The 21377-nt window shown below is 39.2% G+C and overlaps 1 protein-coding gene across 1 annotated transcript; it reads left to right on the top strand.

The window, feature by feature from the left end:
• Positions 1-274: 274 nt before the first annotated feature.
• On the top strand, positions 275-21352 carry SLC38A4 (solute carrier family 38 member 4). The gene is made up of 16 exons (XM_039726761.1): positions 275-385; positions 4173-4403; positions 5199-5289; positions 6576-6691; positions 9625-9698; positions 9825-9917; positions 11480-11561; positions 11655-11737; positions 11847-11905; positions 12271-12549; positions 12663-12742; positions 13834-13934; positions 14911-15035; positions 17612-17756; positions 18741-18838; positions 20268-21352. The coding sequence occupies exons 2-16, from the start codon at positions 4285-4287 to the stop codon at positions 20367-20369; spliced, it is 1647 nt and encodes a 548-aa protein (XP_039582695.1). The 5' UTR covers positions 275-385; positions 4173-4284; the 3' UTR covers positions 20370-21352.
• Positions 21353-21377: the final 25 nt, after the last annotated feature.

Genomic DNA, 21377 nt, shown 5'->3' with positions numbered 1-21377 from the left:
CACATTATTCAAAAACCCAGACTGTCAAATGAAAGTGTGATCAAGCTTGGGTGGCGTGTTCTGGGGAGAAGCATTTTGAAATAGCGCTCAGCTCAGAGAGCAAATAGCTCCGGTAACTGAGATGTTTGCCCTCAGTGTGCTCCAATAAACTGATTTACCTTTCTTCTTTTTTTTCCCCGTTTTTTTAAGAGCTGACGCAAGTTTGTCAAAGGGAGTTGTTGGGTGTAGCAGCTGTTGATTGGTTTATCCCATACACTCCCATTTGTCTTTAAATCACTGTTCAACTGCTCTAGGTTGCATATGAGTAAACTTTTTCTTACAGGTGCAATTCCTAAAATATATAACCTGTCCAGCAAGTGAGGAAAGGAACCTGCTTAACTCAGAGGTAAACTTTTTTTCTTTATAAAATTTTATCAATGTATTTTAGATGCTGGCCATATCTTCAGAAACTGGGAATTATAAATTCAATTAATCTGTAAATATAAGTGCAATATGAAGGATGGGCTCCTTAAGATTTACTGACATGGTAATTTGTACTGGCAAATATCTTTGGTGTTTCTTCAGGAATGAAATTTAAGCTTCTCTTTTGTACAGAAAATCAAAACTTAAGCAACCACAGAACAGCAAAAGTATTCAAAATTTCCCAGTCAATTAAGAAATGAATGATTGCTTTCCTTTGCAGCCCTTGGCTACCTTCTGAGAATTTTTTTCCAGACTCCTGAGTTACTTGGCTAATATTTCTTTGAGCAAATTAATTTGGGAAAGTGAACTTTAGATTTTGATTATTTATTTCACAGCTGCAACACTTATTTCATTTTGAAATAACCACATAGACAATAAACTTATAAAGTCACTGTCATGAAGACAAAGAATCTGGCAAAATCTGCCTCATCGGACACCATGGCTGAGATTACAAATATTGATATTGCAAAACCCATGAAAGTGTTAGTCATATCTATGACCCAGCATTATTTGCCCAGTGGTTGCCCATTCGCCTAAAGTTCTAACTGCAGACTGGACAGAAATCAATAACCTTGTGAAATCAGATGCCAAAAATTTCATAGTTTTCCAAATCATTGCTGAAAAGCATTACTTAACAAATGATGCCAAACAGTACCCTATACTTGAAGAGGAAAATTAGTTTTATAAGAATAAATAACTGCCCTCTAATAATAGGTGAATATTTTTTGCAATGAGTATTTCCATTTTAATAGCATACTTTAGGAAAAATCTTTTCTGTTCAGCCAAGTGCTACAAGAGGAAGCAAAAACATCATTGTATTGAAGGCAAGTTTGAGGAACACTGGAAATCTAAGAGATCTCTCTTGTATGTTTAGGCACCAAAATTACAGATCTGAAGCAGAAAGCATTAAATCCCAGGGAAGCTAAAGCAGATGAACCTTGGTGGTTTTCATCCAATATTACAGGCAGGGCCCAGGCTTGCCCAGCCTTGGTGGCCGTGCTTTCATGTCATCCCTGCCCTGGTTCCTGGCTGTCCCTCCAGGAGCAGCAATCCAGCCAGCACAACCCCTGAAGGGATGCAACTGAGAGCCCAATGTCAGTGCATCCCATTTATCTAAATATCTTGCAGGCTGAGTACAATTCCAGAGGTGCAGGGTCACCCCATGTCCCCCTCAGATGAAGTGACAGCTCTGTCTCCTCTCTGTTACTTGTGGGAAGAACATGCTACCAGTGCCTGTACATCTCCCAAAACCCCACAGTATCTGTAGTGCTAGGAACCTGAAGATGTGGATTGCCACCAACTAAGGACCAGCCCTGCCAACTTCTACTGAAGTTCAAAGGCACCATTGGGCATAATCAGAGTTATTGTTTGCAGGATTCAAATCTAATAGCAGGCCTGTTTTATGGGTCTCACTCTCCCCACATTTATGCCAACAGCTTTCTGCTCATGGTTTGCAAACCTCAGGAGTTCTACCAACCTTTCCTTAATAAATTACAACTGCAAGAAAGCAGATTCTAAATAGACTTAATTTTGCCACCTGAAGCTTTGTACTTTCAGCAGAAGACTTTTAGGAATTCAAATATTAGCAACAATAAAATAAAATAGAAAATCATTGCTTTATGCAGTGATTACACAGTCTCTTGAGATGACACCCATAAATCAGATGACTTGTGTAAATGTTTGACAGGGCAATGTCCAGATGATTCTTATGCTGTAACATGTATTTTCAGTCAATTTTTCCGTATTGTTTGCTGTGCTGCACAAGCTTTCATCCTCAGCCTAATCTTTGTGCAGCTTAACTCCTGGCAACTTTTTTGCTTACTTTTCCTCCATTTCCCATCTCTTTGAAGATCTGTATTTTTTGGACTGTTACTTCTGGAAAAGATATATTTTCAACAACAATTAGGCAGCGCACACATAGGAGGTTTTACCCTTTACCAGAACAAGGATAAGCACAGTTAGATTTGTTTGCTTGACTTCTACGCCACAGATTAAAAATAAGCATCAAGAACTGGAAAAACTCTCTTTCTCAGACAAGGCAGTGTCTGTGTTTGAAGACAGTTCTGTGAATGAAACCACAGTTGTCAGGGCTCTGTTGGGGGTGGAGGGGTGAGGAGGCTGTCCCTGGTTTTTTATCTCATGGAGTTATTCATACCCCAAGCAAGCAGAATCCCCCAGGCACTGGAATGTGAGTGCCAGCAGCTCTGTCCTGATGCCTGAGTCACTCACCCCCTCACACATACAAACACTCCGTAAGGCAGCAGAAAGAATTAAAGCCAGCCAGGAATTTTCCTTTGGTAGGAAATTTCCTAATGCACTGTGATATTACTTCTCCTGTTCAGTTGCCTGGTCTGGGTGATTTTAGTAAGAAGCAAGGAATTTGACATTAATTTCTGGCCTGGAATCAGTTTAACCTCCAGGATTGGTATTTAAAGTTTATATTTGCATTTTAAACACACGCACTCCAACATCTTGTCACCACATATATGCTTGTAGATGTTCTTAAGAACAGCATGTGATCAGTATCAGAGGAGAGCAAAGGTCTGGTCATTGAGCTGGACCTATATATACCCCTAAATGCAAAGCCAGGAGAAAGGCTACTAAATAATTGTAGATTTAGTGTTGCAAAGAGCCAGACTTAGAAATTATTTGTTGCAGTGTTTTCTGATATTGTTATTATGGAATGTTGAGCTGCATTTGAAATATCATATTTATGAAAAGTGTCATGAATCTGGCCAGCGTGCCTGATTGCAAGGCAGTAGGTAAATGTCCAGGAAACTGTAACTGTGGCCCCAGGTGTGTTCTCTCTGATCTCTGCTCACTCCCTTCACTGGTGTCCCCTCAGCTGTGGAATGGAAATAGAGAATGCATCAAGGAATATCTTTGGAAAGGGAGAAGCATTGCAGAACTGCAGCATTTCTTGAGCAGCGTTTTCCTCTTAAATCTGATCATAAACAAATGAATTCACATGAGTATCTACAGATGAGTCTGTAGCACATAGCTGCTGAAATCCCAGAGGTGAAGTTCTCTTTATAAATGTGGGTCATACGGTTTCATTTGGCCCATACAAGAAATAAAGAGTTGACCATTTATTCATATGATTTATAAAAGACAAGAATTTTTCTCATGGGGTAAAGATAATCAGTCTAATATCCATGTAATAATCCTGTGTGAGACAGACCTTCCAATGATGGGTCAAGTAAGAATTAAACACCAGTTCCCTTAAAAACAGAAACTGGCTTATCAGAATTGCACCTCCTATGATCATACAAAGATGTCACCTCTATCAGATCCCAGTGAAAGGACAAATCTATAAAACATTTAAACCTGTGACAACATGAATCTTCCAACAAATGGGAAAGCCTTTATACTGCTATACTCCTGTTTTTATTTATTTCTGCATCACCCTCCCCTAAGAACTCCAAAGCAGCAGTTCAGGAAATTATTTTCTGCTGCCTTTGTATTTTTTTCCAGATGCTGGATATCTGCTGTGCATCTGTTGGCCTCTGCACCCTTTACCATTTGAAGGGAGACAGGAGAACCAAGTGGTGGCATATAAAGAGACTTTTATGCTTGCCCAGAATTTTCCCAGTCTGCAACAGTTTCGCCTCTTAATGCTATTACAAAGATCAAACACAAACCAAACAATTCACACTGGTTTATCTAATTTGAAGAAAACTCTAATGAGTTCTGTTGTGTTTTGTTTGCAGAACAGAGTGTTCTGGCAGTCCCTGCATGACAGAGAGGACCTGCAAGCAGACGGCACAGTGCTGTTTACCCTGAAGAAGCGAGTGTGTGTGCTGGAAAGCGCTGACCGCTCTAATGGATCGCATGGAGCTGCAAAAAGTCAACATCGAACCTGATGATCAGAGCAACAGCGGGGAAAGCCTCGAAGACAACTACAGAGAGCCGGCCAATTCGGAAAAGGCTGCCATTAGCAGGTAAGCATTTATCTGCTCTGTTAAGGCTAGAAAGCAGTAATCAATAAATAATCTTCACTAATGGCATCTGGGAAGTTTCCCCACAGCACTGACCCTCCCTGCTCTGTGCTCTGGAGGACAGTGTGCCCAGAGCAGCAAGGCAGCACAGGTCCCCCCAGCCTGCCACCACCTGGACTGATATCTTCAGGCTTCCAGCACAGACTAACCCTTGGCAATTTCCAGCTACTCCAGTCAGATAGTACATGTGTAATTAATGCACTTTCAGAGCAGAGAGTGCTTGAGCACTGAGGGGGAATGTTCCCCAGGGCAAGATATGGAGGGCAGCAGGGACAGCCCACCCTTAGATATTCCAGCAGAACCCACCACAACACTAGCACCTGTGTGGCTGGAAAAAGACATCTCAAAACCAGCCATCAGTCTTGCTCTCAGCTTGCTGCTCCCTCCAGCACATATCTCCAACACAGCAGTTGCAAGGCCCTTTGCTCCCCAGACATGAAGCACGTGCTCATCTTCAGCGTGTTACTGACAGTATGGATCTGCTTTCCAACATCTGCAATCAGGTGTAATTTGAAGACTACTGGCTCTAAAACTAAATTCCAAATCAAAGCAAATATCTACTAAACGTGCCATTGGACATGAGAACTTTACAGGAGAATAGAGCTTTTTATTTGATGGATTTTTAAATATTCATAGCAATGTCAAAGGACAGTTTCCACTGATGACAAAAGGCACTACTCAAATAAAATGTGTGACATAACCTTTATCTAATGTTTTCTTATTTTGCTTTGTGTTCAGTCCCTTTGCTAGTGATGATGCAGAAAGTCAGAAGTTCCTTACAAATGGATATCTGGATAAAAAGAAATTGGAAGAATATAATGAAGAATATGTAAGATTTATTCTTTTTTGAATGAATGAATGAATGAATGATGACAAAGTCAATCTTATTGACCTGTTTTTTATCTTAAAGTGTCAGTAAGCAAAATTACCCTGGAGCCCTAAGCTCCAAGCATAGTCTTGGCTTTCAAAGGGTAAACACATTTTCTAACAGTGCAGCAAACCCTTTCTGTTGTCTTACAAGTAAAACTGAGTCTTTCCTTCACAAGTCACCAGAAAAATTCTTTAGATCACACTTGAGCTTCAGTAGCATCTCCATGTAATCCCAGCTGAGATGTGCAGATGGGGGGTTTGCACGCATTTTTCTAACAGGACATTGGGCTCAGAAGGACATTGCTGTTCCTACAGCCAGGTAGATCTGTGCCTTAGTGCATGCATCCTTGTATTTCTAGTTTCCAGCATCTGTGTAATGAATCTACATTCAGCTGCACTGCTTCAAAGAAAGAACCTTATTGTTTTGGCTTTATGATGCTGAGGACAGTCAGCTCACATCCAGTTCCCTAGATAGCTCCCCATGCAAGTGGAAGCACACCAGCTCCTGGGGCATGCATGTGGGTACCTCCCTGCTCACGATTTATTGTTACTCAATTTTTAGTGAATTTGATGAAATGAAAGGCATTATTTTATCAGTGGTGTTACAAATTTTATTAAGGAATGATCACATAAAGTCAAAAATATTTTTTGTGTTTGTAAACTGAAATTAAGAGCCATGTTCCCTTTTTCTTTTCCACTTGATGTCAGTTGTAACTCATTCACACACCATCCCCTCTCTCCTAGGTTTTGTCCTCTTCCATTTTCTGCTTCCAGCCCTAAGAATGCAGCACTCCTTTTTTCTTTTCCCCAGACACCTTTTTAGTTCCCCAAAGAAAAAAAGCACATTCTACTTGGAGACAAATTCAATAATCTGTTTTACATTTTTTTTAATCTGAATATTTAAAAATTGGTAATTGAGAAATCTGTTTGATAACAGCATGTATTTCCATGGAGGCTGGCCAACATAGCCAGTGTAACTGTGTCACCTAAGTCACCTGTCAGGAATGTAAGCCTCATCCTGACTGAGACAGTGAAAGAGTGGGAAGAGGCAAACACTACCAGCATGGCTGTTTTTGGGTTAGACGCCTTATGGTAGCAAGTCCCTCTGGGCTTGGGAGCCTTGAAAAAGCTCCACCTCTAGGGATCAAGGGAGCAGTACAGGGAACACAAGCAATGAGGATAATTACCCAGTCATGCTCAGTAAAATGCAAATGAATTGCCATTTTCTGTTCTTGCACCCAACAGCACAGGGGCAGAACTTCCTTTGGAATGTCCTCGTTCAACCTCAGCAATGCCATTATGGGCAGCGGCATCTTAGGGCTCTCCTATGCCATGGCCAACACAGGAATTATTCTTTTCATGTAAGTACATAGAAAAAGAAGCACATAGAATATAAGCAGGGGAATGGAGGTGGAGTTTTTATGATTAGAGAGGTATGTTAATCTTGGTTTGTTAGCAGAAGATTCTTGTAAGAGCCTCTGTAATGAAAGTATTTCAGCTTCACCACAAGGAACCATTCACTGCTGGAAAACCTTTTATGTTTTTAATATTTGGACCTCTTTTGTCTTAGAAACATGACTGTGAATTGATAGTGTGTGGTCAAAAATCAGAAGGAAAGAACAGCATGCTGATCCTAAAATAACAAGACCAATCTTGCCAGTTCAGTATGGGAATCCAACAAGCTAATTAAATCACCCACAAATATGTTTGCATCACCCCAATTATCTAATTACTATGTAGAAATGGAAGAAGAGCATTCGATATAATCTGAAATGGCAACATGCTTTGAGTGCAAAGGCATTCACAGATCTGATGCTGCTTCAAGTCTGTCTGTCTGTCTGTACCCAATGTGCACAAAGGACAGAACTGCTCTGTGGCTGACAAACAGCATCTACACATGGGTTTTGACAGACAGTAACACATAGCCAAGGGATCATTTTTTAATTGATGGCTAATATCTGGCTCCTTTTAATGTGACAAACTGTATCAAAAATAAATTTTGGGGATTTTTTTAATAACTGATTTTAATTTTAGCCTGAAGCCTTAATTTAACTTCCCATGAGACTGGAATAACCATGATATTACTGTGTGACAATAAGCCATTTTTTGACATTACTGAAATCTAGCATGTTTTCATAGAACTTCTTGCTTGTGGGGACTGTGTAACTATGACATCAACAGCATCTAAAATGTTACATGTAGCTTACAGTTGCTAAGAAACATCTCCTGTTTTGACAATAAAATTTTTAACTGAAAATTAATTGTAGATTCAAATGCTGTTCTGTATAAGCACTTCATAACACCTGCACCCAGCTGGTTTAGATAAAGTGTTTGCAGAGCAAAAATTAGAAGCCAGTTCTAAAACTCACATTTTATCAGGATCAGAAAAATGTAGAATTTTTTTTGTCCTCCAATTTTCTCTGATCACTTGTACTAACTGGTATGTTCATAAATGATCACTGGAAAGAAAACTGTGATATGTTAAGCCTCACTAACAGAAAAAATATTACCTTTATAATATCTTTATTTTGAAATTCTGTTTATACTGACTGGTGGCTAAAAATTCTGATATGAGCTTCATGGTATTAGCTCTGTTGGCATTGCTAAAGTAGGGAGTAATGCTAAAGCAAAAAAAGAAAAGTATCTCGCTCACACAGCTCACTTTCTTTACTATGCTATTTTCATATTTCCTGCATGAGAGCATTCTCCCTTTTGGTAAAGGAAGGAATTTTATTTAAAAGTATGAAGTTGTGTGTAGATACTGTTACCCCCACAGCAGTTATCCACTTGCTTGAAGTTCCTCTGTTTTCACAACACATGATGTTAGTGCTAGTGGAACAGAAAAATCCCATCTATGAAATGGAAACTACTGGACATGAATTCTAATTTAGATTATGCTGGGAGCATGGTCTAAATTTTTCTAATTACTCTTCTCATGTTGCCCAAGTGCTTTCATGCTGGAAGGTGTTCTACAGGGTGAAGGAAAATAGAAGGCTCACAAAACTCCAAAAGCATAATTTCTGCTGCCCAGCATGATTTAGCATGTGCAGCCAGGAGGACTTTGGTTTTCCCCACCTCATGCATCAGGACACAGAGATCATGTCTCTGAACAGCAGCTGCATGGGTGCCCTGATCAAGGAGGATCCCACCTCTTCAGGACACACTGCCACCTCAGACACCCTTTACCATACTGCATGAGCCCACAGCAGGAGACAATCCTGCCCACACCAAGGTGCTGCCTCTCTTGAAGAGGGAAACTTCAGAGGAAATTCTGATGGTCTGGTGGTCATCACCTGGCCCCAGGGCCCGAGTCTGCTCTAGACTGTAACTCATTTATGAACCTGGCTGTCAGTGTCTCCTATATCTATACCAAGCCACGTGTTCAGTGGAGGGGAAGCTGTGGGCACAACCTCCTGTTCAGCCATAGGAAAAGTTCATCCATATTTTCTATATCTGTCAAGTTATTCTCTTCCTCACCAGCACTTGGGCAGGCTGATGAAAAGATGGTTAAGGTAATAAGATATGCTTGCACAGTGCTGTGCCCCAAAAATGTCATACAAAGCTACATTTTCACAAACAGTTTGCAAGAGGCAGATAGCTGAAGAAATAACATAAAATGCACCTGTTGTGTGGAAGGAACATGGCAGTAATCAGAATTATTGAAATCAGGTACTGGTACCTTCAAGCAGACTAAGACTACAAGTTAAGCTACCAGTGCTCCAAGAGCAGGTTTTCCAGGTTTGTGCCGTGCTTTAACATGATGCAAGATTTCTAATGTACTCACACAGCAGGCAACTAACCCCCACTGCACAGTGATATGGCAGAAGTCAAATGCAGTGACCAGCCAAGAGGTAGCATTGAAGGTGTCCCAGTCACAATTTGATTTTGGGTTTCATTTTTGTGGGGTTTTTTGACAGCTCTGATTAAGGAGAGATTTGAAGATGAGAGGTCAGTGGGCAGGTGAAAATCCTAAGACCAGATTCTTGCATAGAAATCTGTTTACTTCAGTGGGATCTTGTTAAGATATAAAAATTTGTCCTTGTGGACTAGCACAGAACTAGCACTTAGTGGACTTCAACAACCCTTCAGGGGCTCTTAGAGTGCATAAGGTGCAACTGTACTCACAAGTAAGCTGCAGTTGACACTTAGCTCTGCATTTAGCACTGGGAGACCAAAGAACAAACTTGCTGAAAATTACACATTGAACTTCATGAGAACGAGCAAGTGTATATTCAAATCAACTGAGTGTCTCTAATGGCTTGCGTAGGATCCTGATTTCTGCTTTTTCTTGCAGAGTTTTGCTGCTCAGCGTAGCAATATTGTCACTCTACTCGGTCCACCTTTTACTGAAGATTTCAAAAGAAGGAGGTAGGAGGCTGTGATTGACGGAGTCTGTATTGCATGCACGTATTTTACCTTGGAATGCAATTTATTAAGTATGTCCAATGTAGTGGCCCACATTTCTGTTTTGGTTTTGTTTGGGTTTCTTTTCAGGATCATTAATATATGAAAAACTGGGAGCAAAGGCATTTGGCTGGCCTGGGAAGTGTGGTGTTTTCATTTCAGTCACAATGCAGAATATTGGAGGTAAGAGACAAAAGTTTTCTAGCTTCCAATGCTCTTCCTACAGAACACAAGTGATTTCATTTTCTCCTCTGTCTGGCTAAATGGAATCAGAGATGAACCAGATACAGCATACATTCTATTGTAAAAATGGAGGATATGAGGAATTAATCTCATTTTCAGCTGACACTTCAGTGAATGGTGAAAGACAGTTGCCTGGGATCTCTCCAGGCCAGTGAAGAGCCTGACTGACTGTCCTCAAGGAACTGGCCAGTCTCTTTATTGAGTATGGCTCAGTCTGTTCTTAGCATCTAGTTAAAGCATCCGCTTCAACTTAGAAAATATTAGTCTGACCTAAAAGGAATAGCACAGTGTTCTGACTTCTGTATAAAAGGCTTTTCAGTAGTTCTTTTTCAGCTGAATGAACATATTTGAATTATTCCTTCAAATAAAAATTGAGTTGTGTTATTCATAAAATGCATGTTTAAAGTAATTTTTTAATGTACTCACCCACAAAGATACTTCCTGTGAAATATCTATCAAATAACCTCCATCATCTCAGAACAGGAGACTTACCAATATAAACAGTAGTGATAGAGTGTACGTTCATTCAACAAAGTTTTTTCCTTTACTATCCTGGAAGAAGCCTGTTAGGAGGCTTAAGAACACCTGATCTGAAAACAAAAGGGAGTTTGTAATTCTTACAGATTCCTTAAGGAGAAGTAATTGAAACTTAAATTAAATATGCCATTAGTTAATTAAATTTATGCAGGATTTTTGGTGATTTCTCTATTGGAACTTGCTATGTTTGCAAAACTCCATCAATAGATCAATACTGTTACAGCAACTTTGCTGCACAGAGGTAGTTCACATCTCTGTGCTGCAAAAGACTTCTTGATTTTGTTCATGAAAGGTGTTATGGTATTCCTTTCCTCCCTCAAGCCTGGATGTCAAATTGGTTGAATTCAGAAATTAAGTATGCTTTCCTATTAAAGAGGAATAGCTGTTCCTCTAGTTCTTGTCTAGATTGATCCATAGGTCTTTAGAGATTTCTCTGTGACAAATGCAAAACGAATGAAAAACACAAATTTAAAAAGTACTACTTCTGGCAGTACATTTTAAATGAGATGTATAGAAGTCCACTCTTACATCAGGAATCTTGACAACTACTCGATTTCTTTATATATAGAGAAGACACTGGAAGAAAGAAGTTGAAAGTAGGAAGGCTAAGACAGCTGAAGAGATGTAGAGGAAGTAAATCTAAAGTTACAACAGAATGGGGATAGACAGCATCCATTGGAGAAAAAAACATGTAACAAAAAAGCAAAAGGAAAAATTAATAGTGATTTAAGTATGCTATAAATTTAGTAGTAACTGTATTGTATTCTAATACAGAATGCTAGATGTTATTCAGAACATGTTCATAACAATATAAAGGATTTATTTATTTATTTGTTTATTTAGTCACACTGTTATTCAAATAAAACTCTTCTCTTATTTTAGCAAAACTTTTTTTCTTTTGGAACTACAGTTTTGGAAACTCAGTTCTCTGAAGGTGTTTTTTTTGTTTGGGTTTTTTTTCCCAGCAATGTCAAGCTACCTCTTTATTATTAAATATGAACTTCCTGAAGTCATCAGAGCGTTTATGAAACTTGAGGAGAATTCTGGGTAGGTACCTTTTCCCAGCCTGAACCTGAGATGACAAATTTTCACTTTGATGTCAATGATGATTTGATTTTTTTTCTTATTCTTCCTCTTTAGAGAATGGTACCTTAATGGGAACTACCTCGTCATACTTGTAACAGTTGTGATTATTCTTCCCCTCTCCCTTCTAAAAAGCTTAGGTAAGCTTAATGCCCTGCTTGTGTTCATTTCTTAGTCCTTTTAGGACTGTGAATTTTTATGTAACTGAACTATTTTGTTCTGTTTTGTTTTGTTTTTCTTGCTGCACAGGTTATCTTGGTTATACGAGTGGGTTTTCGCTGACCTGTATGGTTTTCTTTGTCAGTGTGGTAGGTGACTGTTTGGATATTGTCTCCAGACAAATACAGACTCTGTAAACCTTGAACACTTTTATACTTCATACTGTGGTTATTTTATGTTAGAATAGCCCCTGCAAGTGAATTAAATCAACAATGTATTGCTGAATGAAGTCAGAATAAAAAATCTGTTAAAAAACACTTGAGAATAAAAAATTAAGCAGGAAAACAGCAGAGGCAGAGTAACAGCAAATATTTGCAGAAGAAGCACAATTGGTAGCTCTTGGTTTCTTGCTTCTTCTCTTTCTCAGTGTCTGTTTATACTTCTGTTGGAATACCACAGATGTGTAATCTCCTATAGTGGCACTCTTCTGATAACATTGTCTACTCTTTTGTAGGTGATCTTCAAGAAATCCCAAATACCCTGTCCTCTTCCTGTCATGAACCACGGGGTTGAAAACTGGACAGCCACCAATAGCACAGTGCCAATGCACCTGGTCATGTTATCAAATGAGTCACTCGGTTCTGGTGTGAATTTCATGATGGACAACACAGCTGGGCACTTCCCAAGCCTTGAGGAGCCAAAAGATATCTCCCCGAAAAGCAGTGTAGAATATGAAGCACACAGCGACAACGGTGACAAGTGCCAGCCAAAATACTTTGTGTTCAACTCACGGGTAAGGGAGGTTCTGTAGAACTTCCACCACTTGTACCACAGCTAAACTGCTGCCTGCCAAAAGTCAGAGGTACAGCCGTGACCATTCTTACTAATGGGAGCTTTATTTTACAGACTGCCTATGCAATTCCCATCCTGGCATTTGCATTCGTATGCCACCCTGAGGTGCTACCAATATACAGTGAACTCAAAGAGTAAGGTTCTTAAATTTTGTCCAATACTTCCAGTTAACCATAGATAATTTTCTACATCTGTCCATTGATTGCTGGTGTGTGAACACCCACGTGATAGTGAAATATTGCTTTCCATATTAAGCAGATTTTGGCTTTGCTTTGGTCTTATAGTCAGATATTGGTGACAGAGAACCACTGCATTGATCTATATTACTTAGTAAAGGAGGACTCTGGGAAGTCCTTCAAATTATCTGAAATAAACTGGGGGGAACTTGGTTGAAACAGATAATTCTAGTTTCTAATATTACCTAAATGTGTTTTGTGTCTGTGTCAGTTGCTGCTTGCTCTTAAAATTTCTTGGGATGACATCGGTTTGGGTGTCTTAGATAGGCTCTTCACTCAGCCTGTTTTGCTTAACAAATATCAAAAATCAAATATACTTGCTTAAAACAGCACAGAGTTAACAGCTGGGAAGGGCTAATAAAAGGCATTTGCTGAACAGCAAAAAAAGCATTACAGGAGGGTGTGTTGCAACACTCAAGGAGGTTAAGAACCATTACCTCCTATTTCAGTAGGTTTAACCTCAAAAGCCATAAAAATATTAATATTACTTGAGAAAATGCTTGCAGGTCCTATAAGATGAAGATTTTCTTTAACCAAAGGATTTATGAAGGAAGGATGTGATCTGTAAGGGGTTCTTGAACCTGCAGAACAGTCCTATGTAGATATAAGGATCTGTTCATATGGAGATGGCTAGAAACTCGTCTATTATTGTCAACAGACCTGTAATTCTTGTCCCTCCTTTTTTTTTAAATCTAAAATAAACCATTTGAGATTAACATTTAATAAATATTGATATACAAAATAATGTGGCACGTTTTTATGTTGCTCAGAAAAAGCACTAGAAACGCAATTTCAACACATTTTATAAATCTGTGCTGCACTGCACAGAGTTGTAAAGCATCAAGAGCTCTATGTAACCAATACAGTTGCTATGAACTTATGAACTTCCTATCTGGTGAGGGTGTGTTAGAGAGCTAAGACCCTTCAGAGCACTTCTTGTACAAATAGAGACTTTATAGGACTGTTATTCTCTTTCTTTTGTACTTCAGTCGCTCCCGAAAGCGGATGCAGAATGTCTCAAACATCTCCATCACTGGCATGCTTATCATGTATCTTCTGGCTGCCCTCTTTGGATATCTTACCTTCTATGGTAAGTCAAAACACTGTTCTCTGCAGAATTTTCCCTCACTTTTTAATGCAGGCGGGCTGCATTATATTTTTCTATCACAAAGACTCAAGTATTAATGCATTTTTTGGGGGCCTGAAGTTTAAGCAACATTCAATTATAATACATGGTGTGTAACCTTCTGAGTGAACTGAGGGACTTATCCAACTGTCAGGCCACAAGTTCCTCACCTGTGAGAAATTCCAAGGCACCTACTACAGTTTTGTTTCCCTTGACTTTGTGAACTCAGACTGTGTAAGAAGCTGCTGTAAACTTGACTCTTGGCAAAGGCCAAGAGTACTAAAAATACTCTAGTGCTCAACGGTTTTACATGACACTATTAAGTGCTATCCAATCTGTCTCTGACGCCACTAGTTCAGTTTCATCTATGCTGAAAAACAGGTGTGAATCATTCTAGTGTAAAAAAATCTGGATGGGCTAAACTAACCGATAGGCAAATAGAGTGGTCCCTCTATTAGCGCACCATTTTGTGCAAACGCCACGTTTTTACCCTGTTAGTCCCTCCACGCAGCAGAGAAGTGAATGATACAGCACACTCTGCTCCCTATCACTGGGGCAAGAGGGCTCTGCTTGAGAGCTGAGACATCTGGGTGGAGGTCAAAAGGAGCTGTTACCAATTCAGTGAGTTGTTTCATATCACAGAATTTATTTTTTCTTCAAGTTCCACATCCACTTAATGACTTTCTCAAAGTCATCTCAAAGATACTGGAGTGCAAAGCATCACCTCAGAGCTGTATTACCCTCATCATCTCTGAATGATGGACTAGTATCAGTCACAGTGGGAAAATTCCATTTTCATGTCTAGCCCATAACTTGTATCTAATGACAGCAGCTGGGCTGAAGTTAATCTTATCTCTTATCTGGCTGCAGTATAAAGATCCTTTTAAATGTTCAAGGTACTGCTTAAGTGACGTAACTCCTTTCTGTTTCCTTTTCGTAGGAGAAGTTGAAGATGAGCTTCTTCATACATACACTAAAGTGTACACATTCGACACCCTTTTGCTGTCAGTTCGCCTGGCAGTGCTGGTGGCTGTAACCCTGACTGTGCCCCTTGTCCTTTTCCCTGTAAGTAACAGAGCTGAAATCGGGGGTAACCCATACACAGTGACTGAATGTGATCAGCACAGATTTTAACACTGAAGAAAAGTAAGCCCGAGTTTTTATTTAGAGAGGTCTGTTTTCTCATTTGACCAGAGCATGGACCTTAGGCATTTAGAGCTGCAAAATCTGAAAGACTGAAATAAATCAGTCTTTATAAATATATCAGGAATTACTTCTCTGTCTCCCTGGCTTTTTCTGTACTATATTTGTCAGAGCAGTGTTAAGTACCAAAGCCTTGGAGATATACTGAAACCACTTATGAGATTTCCTAATACAGACACAGGCACCTACTATAGCATCCAAACTTAGGACAGACACGTGAAGCTCAGGTCACGCATTGTGCAGGACTCCCACACTGGGCTGTAAAGTACAGGGACAGAGGGCCCTGTGCTCACCTTATAGGCTTGAGTCTATGGACAGGTGAGGAAACTAAATGCCAGAAAAAAGAGGTATAAAAGAGCTGCATAGTCAGTTATCTGAGCAAAATTTGGAACTTCTTCCCAGTGTGCTCTTCACTGGGAAAAACACAATAAGCACAGCAGCAGGGACAGAAAGACACAGCTAAACAAATTGCTCTGCAGAGGGACTGACCCTCCTCAGGGATCAGTCTGCCCCCAGTGGGCAGAACTCCAGGCTCCTGCACGTATAAGACTGTGCCTCATGTCTTCCCTGAGCTGCCAGGCAGTGGAGGAGAAAGCAGCTAATCCTCATCATTTGGTTTTGAGGCTGGTGTGTCGTTAGTACAGCATGTACAAGCCCAGCACCATGCTGCAGAAGGGCTCCCAGCAAGCTGCATCACACCAGTGTTCCCATCTGAGTAACCCGGGGGTCCTGTTGCTCTGTTGTCCTGGATGCAATACACTCTCTGCATAAGTACTGTTTCCAGGCTTGCTGACAAATGCCTAAGAGCAGTGATCACTGTTCAATGTTGTCTACTAAATAAAAAAAAAAAAATCAGGTATAAAGCACCCTGAGCAGTCAGTCCTTCTAGCTTGGAGAGGTTCAGTGCTCTGCCTTAAACATCATGTTTAAACCAGTGGCTAAATATTTAAATTAGTCTTAACAAATTGATCAGTCTTCATGGGAAAACAAGCTAAGGGGATCAAAGAAGCCTGTCTGTCAGGTGTAGCATTTTGTATTTTTAGATTTCTGTATAATCATTTTTATATTTGAATAGTTTGCAGTTACAAACCATAACACTGATTTTTCCATTAAAATTACTCCTGAGAAAATATCTTTTGCTTGTAAACCAGAATATCAAAGAGCTTTACACACCCTATCAGGACATCCATCTCAGCATATCTTACTACTTGAAATAAGCAGTATAACTATATCAACTACTTTTTTTAATTAATCATCCCATTTATATTTTCTTAAAGTAGTCAGAGTCTTTTATTTTAAAAAAAGTTATTGCTTTGTCAGAAAAATTAATCAAATATACATCTATATACCATTAGTCACTGTAAAACTTCAGTTTGATAGCTTCTTTTTAAGGACTGTGTCACAAAAGGAATAATGCACAAAATGCTGACAGTAAGCTCACAAGAATGCAGGCAGAAATTTTTTCTGTAATAAACCTATTTTACAACAACTCAAAAACTGAACAAAATATTTTCAATTTGCCTCCCTCTTCCTAATATTGGTTTACATCAACCTGAAGAACAGAAAATACAAAACTCATAGTGTGTTTTCAAGTAATGATACACTGACAGAACCCCATGTATTTATTCAATTGCCAAACTCACCTATAAGCAGTTATGTTATTTTAAAACAACCAAACAGAAGTGCATTTGGAACTTTTTTGAGTAGAAAAATATTTTTGTTCAATTTCTAAATATCAACTTTCAAGTTCATTTTGGTGCTTGAGGATAACATTATCTCCCACTACCAAATGGATTTGCTTTTGGCCTCTTTTCTACTTACCATCTTTTACCTGGTAAAAGCAAAAAAAATCCATGATGTGTGAGAAAGTCAGTGAAGCAAAAAATGATCCTCTGCAATAGGTTTTAGGATTATAACTTTCAAGTGGCATTGAAAAATATACTTTTCTTTTCAGAGATGTATATATATATATTTAATGATTAAGTACAACAGTTTCCTCTATCTCTCAGAAGAGTAAATGACAGAATTTATGTGGGATTTTCATCAGGTTCAGGAATACAGCAATTCATATTTCAGACACGATCTTTTTTTTGCCTGCTGATTAGTACTTATAGTGGGGGGGTTCTTTGAGGATTTTTTTTGCTGATATTAGCATCTTTCAGTTGAACAGATTTCATGTCCCTGATTCTACACCTTATTTATTTGACTTTCTCCTACACAGCAAATATTTGAGTTTCTGCATTAAAACTGTGAAACCAGTTCTCAAAAACCTACATCAGAGTGAGATTATATTATGGGAATCAAAGACTGAAAACACATTTTTTCAGTCAGAATTTCTGATAGCAGATGTAACTAATATAGTTTTGTTTTGGTTTTTTTAACTGAGAGCAAACATTAATTAATTGTTGTCTTACTTTCCGTTTTCTTTCATCTTGCAGATCCGTTCATCTATCAGTGCATTGCTGTTTCCCAAAAGGCCATTCAGCTGGATAAGACATTTCCTGATTGCAGCAGTAATTTTGGCTTTTAATAATCTGCTTGTAATTTTTGTCCCAACTATTAAAGACATTTTTGGATTTATCGGTAGGTTTCATAAATATTCTTTGCTGACTCTGTTATCCTTTCTACAACATATTTACATTCATGGACTGAAAGTCAATCTCTGTTTGAGTCTTACAGTAGAGTACTATAAACACAAATTGAAGTGAAAGGGGATGTAATAATTCCCAAACAGCTGACAGACAAAGCTATAAGCTACCCAACTTTGTTGTTACTTTGCATGAGGCACAAGAAATCCAGTAATCCCAATATAAAAACTGGTAAGAAATTCCCATTTTGACCAAAAGGGAATTTAATATATGTGGAGGAGAGAGAAATCACCTTTGTTTTTCAAGCACTTATAGCATGAAAAAATGTATTGACTTCTAAACTCTTGTGCTCGAAAAAGAAGAAAAGGGACAGCTTTTTTTTTTTTTTTTTTTACATTAACAGTTCTCTCCCTACAACTTTCTTTGGGTCAGTTTTGGCCTCTGACCACAGAGGTCCATAAAGAGCCTTCATTCTCTGGAGTGAGGTCTCAGGGATGCAGATGCCTTTGAGCAAGGTACCTCCATGGGGTTTCTGCAGCCGGTTTGCTCCTCCCTGCCTTTTATACCCAGGTGTTCATGCTGGACTCTGCTGACCAGAGAGGAGTCGGCACTTCTTAGGCACAGATCATCCACTCTCTTTTCAGTACCTGCTTTCCAGGGTCATCCCACCCTGGGAATGTCTGTTTGTCTTTGCTCTGCCTGACAGCAGACAGGCTTCAGCTGACGTGCAGACATCCCCACCACAGACAGCCACACCACTTTGAAAAAACCCTCCCAGTAACAAATGTCTCTTCAGGCCCCAAGCACCCAAATAAGTGTTCGGACATCTACAGGTCTCCATGAATGTTGTCTACAGAGAGAGCCCTTTGTACAGCTGGGCTCAGAACAGCAGCTGCCTCCCCACATGCTCTCTTTTGCAGGTGCACCACTCTGCTCTTCTGTCAAATGGGGCAGCACTCAGCTCTGCTCTCTCTTCCAGGAGCCTCTTCAGCTACAATGTTGATTTTCATCCTCCCTGGTGCCTTCTACCTGAGAATTGTTAAGAAGGAACCTCTGAGGTCTCCCCAGAAGATTGGGGTAAGAGGACTGGGGGCAATTGCAAAAGGAAGGGTGGGAGGGTGTGTGATGTTCACTCTTCATTAATACTCAGACCATTGACTCGCAACCTCTGGCACTTGCTCCTGAACAGTAGTGCCTCACTGAAAATACAGGTTGGGCAGTGGGATTCACCTGAGGCTTCTCAAGACAAAGCCTTTAGAGGCCTACTGCTCCCAACACTCACCTAAGTATTTAGGATAAAGTGTGTCTTAAACCACTAGGAAAAGGGACTAACTTTAATCCCATCTAAAATCCAGTTAACACCTACATTTGCATAAATAGCAGCAAGACAGTCTATAAAAATTTGTTGGTTCATGCTAGATGACCAGCTTTGGATTAACAGGAAGATTTGAGGTCAAGGTTAAGAAGGAAGTTGTGCTGCAGAGATAAGTAAGTAATAGTGAGCTCTCCTCTGAGATAGATCCACACACCTATAAGATACATATATGAAGGTCTATCATTTATGCACAGCATGTGTCTGTACATCGTGGTGGACTGCCACTGCAATACCTTTCATCCTGAACATCAATAACTATCTGCAGATTTAACTGAGGAAATGTTCTTTGAAAATGTAATTAGAAAACCTGTTGATGAAATATATATGTGGGCACATAATTTCAACAAATGGGCTTATATACACATATATATATATATATATATATATATATATATGTTCACAAAAGTCATGTAACTGATACATACTTCTAGTATAAAATAAATTTATTATGACAAAGTTATTTCTACAATGTTTTTTGAAGCTGTTATTGTAGAGAGACTGTGAATATTTTTTCATGTGTCTCTGTTCACTCTTCATGTTGCTGTGTGTTAGGCACATCTAGAATTTCACATCCTGCACTGAGATCACATACAGTATTCATCTTTGTTTTACAAGGACAGAGTATTGTTAAGTGTAGACAGATTATGGTAAACTAAAGCTCCACTAAAGCAAATGGTGACTACAAGCATCTGAATCCCTTGAATATACACAGAAACACTGTCAGATAAGAGATATGGGCTCACATGTTTGTCTAATAAGGATTAAGCAGGTTAAATCTGAAGTTGTTCTTCATGCCAGAGACTACGACCACTGACTGAAAATGTGTCATTTTTTAACGATAAAAAACAAAGTTGTTTCTTTGTTATATTTTTTTTATTATTGTTCACAGTACCAAAGTGGGTTGTCTTCAGATCTAGCTGTGTAAAGTCCATCTGTCTTGCACTGAAATTCACACAGGACTAACTTTGATTCATGTATCCCTGTACAACATTACTTGGGCTTTAGTCTCATAGAATAAGCCAAACTTAGGCCATGGGTATTACACTAATTGCAGATCCAGTGGGGCAATCTATGAGCTACTGCCTGCTAAGTCACTTGCTTTATTAATTAAATTTCATTTTCCAATTGCAGGCTCTAATTTTCCTCATAGTTGGCATAATCTTCATGCTTGTGAGTATGACTCTTATTGTAATGGACTGGATTTACAATCCCCCAAGTTCAAGGCATCATTAACCTGTGAAGACAACCAAGTGCTTTTTATAACACAAATATTTGTATTTGTGCTCTGAAGAACATCTGAATGGGATTGTTATTCCTAGCTAGTAACTGCAGTACTTTGAAGACAGTTTCTGGTAAGGTCACAAGAACCCAACAGAGTCTACATCATCCTTGTCAACAAGGATTGTTATTTATGCATTAGGAATCTGAGCTTAGCATTTCTGGCCAGGTGAAGTGAAAAGTGTGGTGTGAATGCTTTCTGTTTTCAAAACCAAAATAACTTTGTACATAGTTCTCAAAAATAGCTTGGTGTCACCCCTTTCAAAAATCTCCCATGATGATAGTAACCACAGTTCCTGGAGCCTTGGAAAGGTAATGGCCAGAAAACCGGCCAGTGCCTCGTTTTCCATCTGAAGGTCATGGGAGTGGCTGCCAAGCCACTGAAGGTCCAAGAGAAAGGGTACGGTTTCTGGAGGGGATCTGGAAGGTGATTCCTCCATGCCTGATAGACTGACCTGCCTATCAGAAAGACAGTGGCTTTGACAATGCAGTGGACAAAGCTGAGTGTTAGATTTGTTGCCCAGATTCATCGTCCAGCTGTTGTACAGAATAAAGCTCTCTGACACAGATTGTTTTTTGGGGACAAGTGCTTGAAGAACAGTAGAGTATTCTCATTTTATTTTTAAACATGCCTGTGCTGGAAATATCAGTCATTTCTGCAGTAGGGTTTTTTTTGTTCTTTAATTTTTAATTATTGTGTGAGCTTACATCACTGAACAAGTTGTAACCTCCATAAAAACTTGTCTTCCACTCTCACAGGAATTTAAGAAGACCACAAGGTGTGACAAAGCACCCTATCCAGTATTGTTCAGTACTTGTGTATTTGATAAATGTTCAGTGCAGGAAACTGTAATTTGCTATATATAAAAATATATGTATTTATGTACATAATTTTTTGTTTTCCTCTAGTCATAAAAATATTATCCTGTGGTATATGATTTTTGAATTTTTTTATGTGTCACT

This window comes from Passer montanus, unplaced genomic scaffold, assembly GCF_014805655.1.
Source record: "Passer montanus isolate IOZ18808 unplaced genomic scaffold, ASM1480565v1 scaffold6, whole genome shotgun sequence".
Lineage (NCBI taxonomy): Eukaryota > Metazoa > Chordata > Aves > Passeriformes > Passeridae > Passer > Passer montanus.
The sequence above is the reverse complement of the archived record's forward strand: the minus strand, read 5'-3'. Positions and strand labels throughout refer to the sequence as shown.

Bases quoted from the DNA above. Each gene is read 5' to 3' on its own strand.
- SLC38A4 (XM_039726761.1), top strand. From the start codon at position 4,285: ATGGATCGCATGGAGCTGCAAAAAGTCAACATCGAACCTGATGATCAG. The intron at 15,036-17,611 runs GTAAGTAACAGA...TTCATCTTGCAG, and splicing joins TGCCCCTTGTCCTTTTCCCT to ATCCGTTCATCTATCAGTGC. The intron at 17,757-18,740 runs GTAGGTTTCATA...TCTCTCTTCCAG, and splicing joins AGACATTTTTGGATTTATCG to GAGCCTCTTCAGCTACAATG.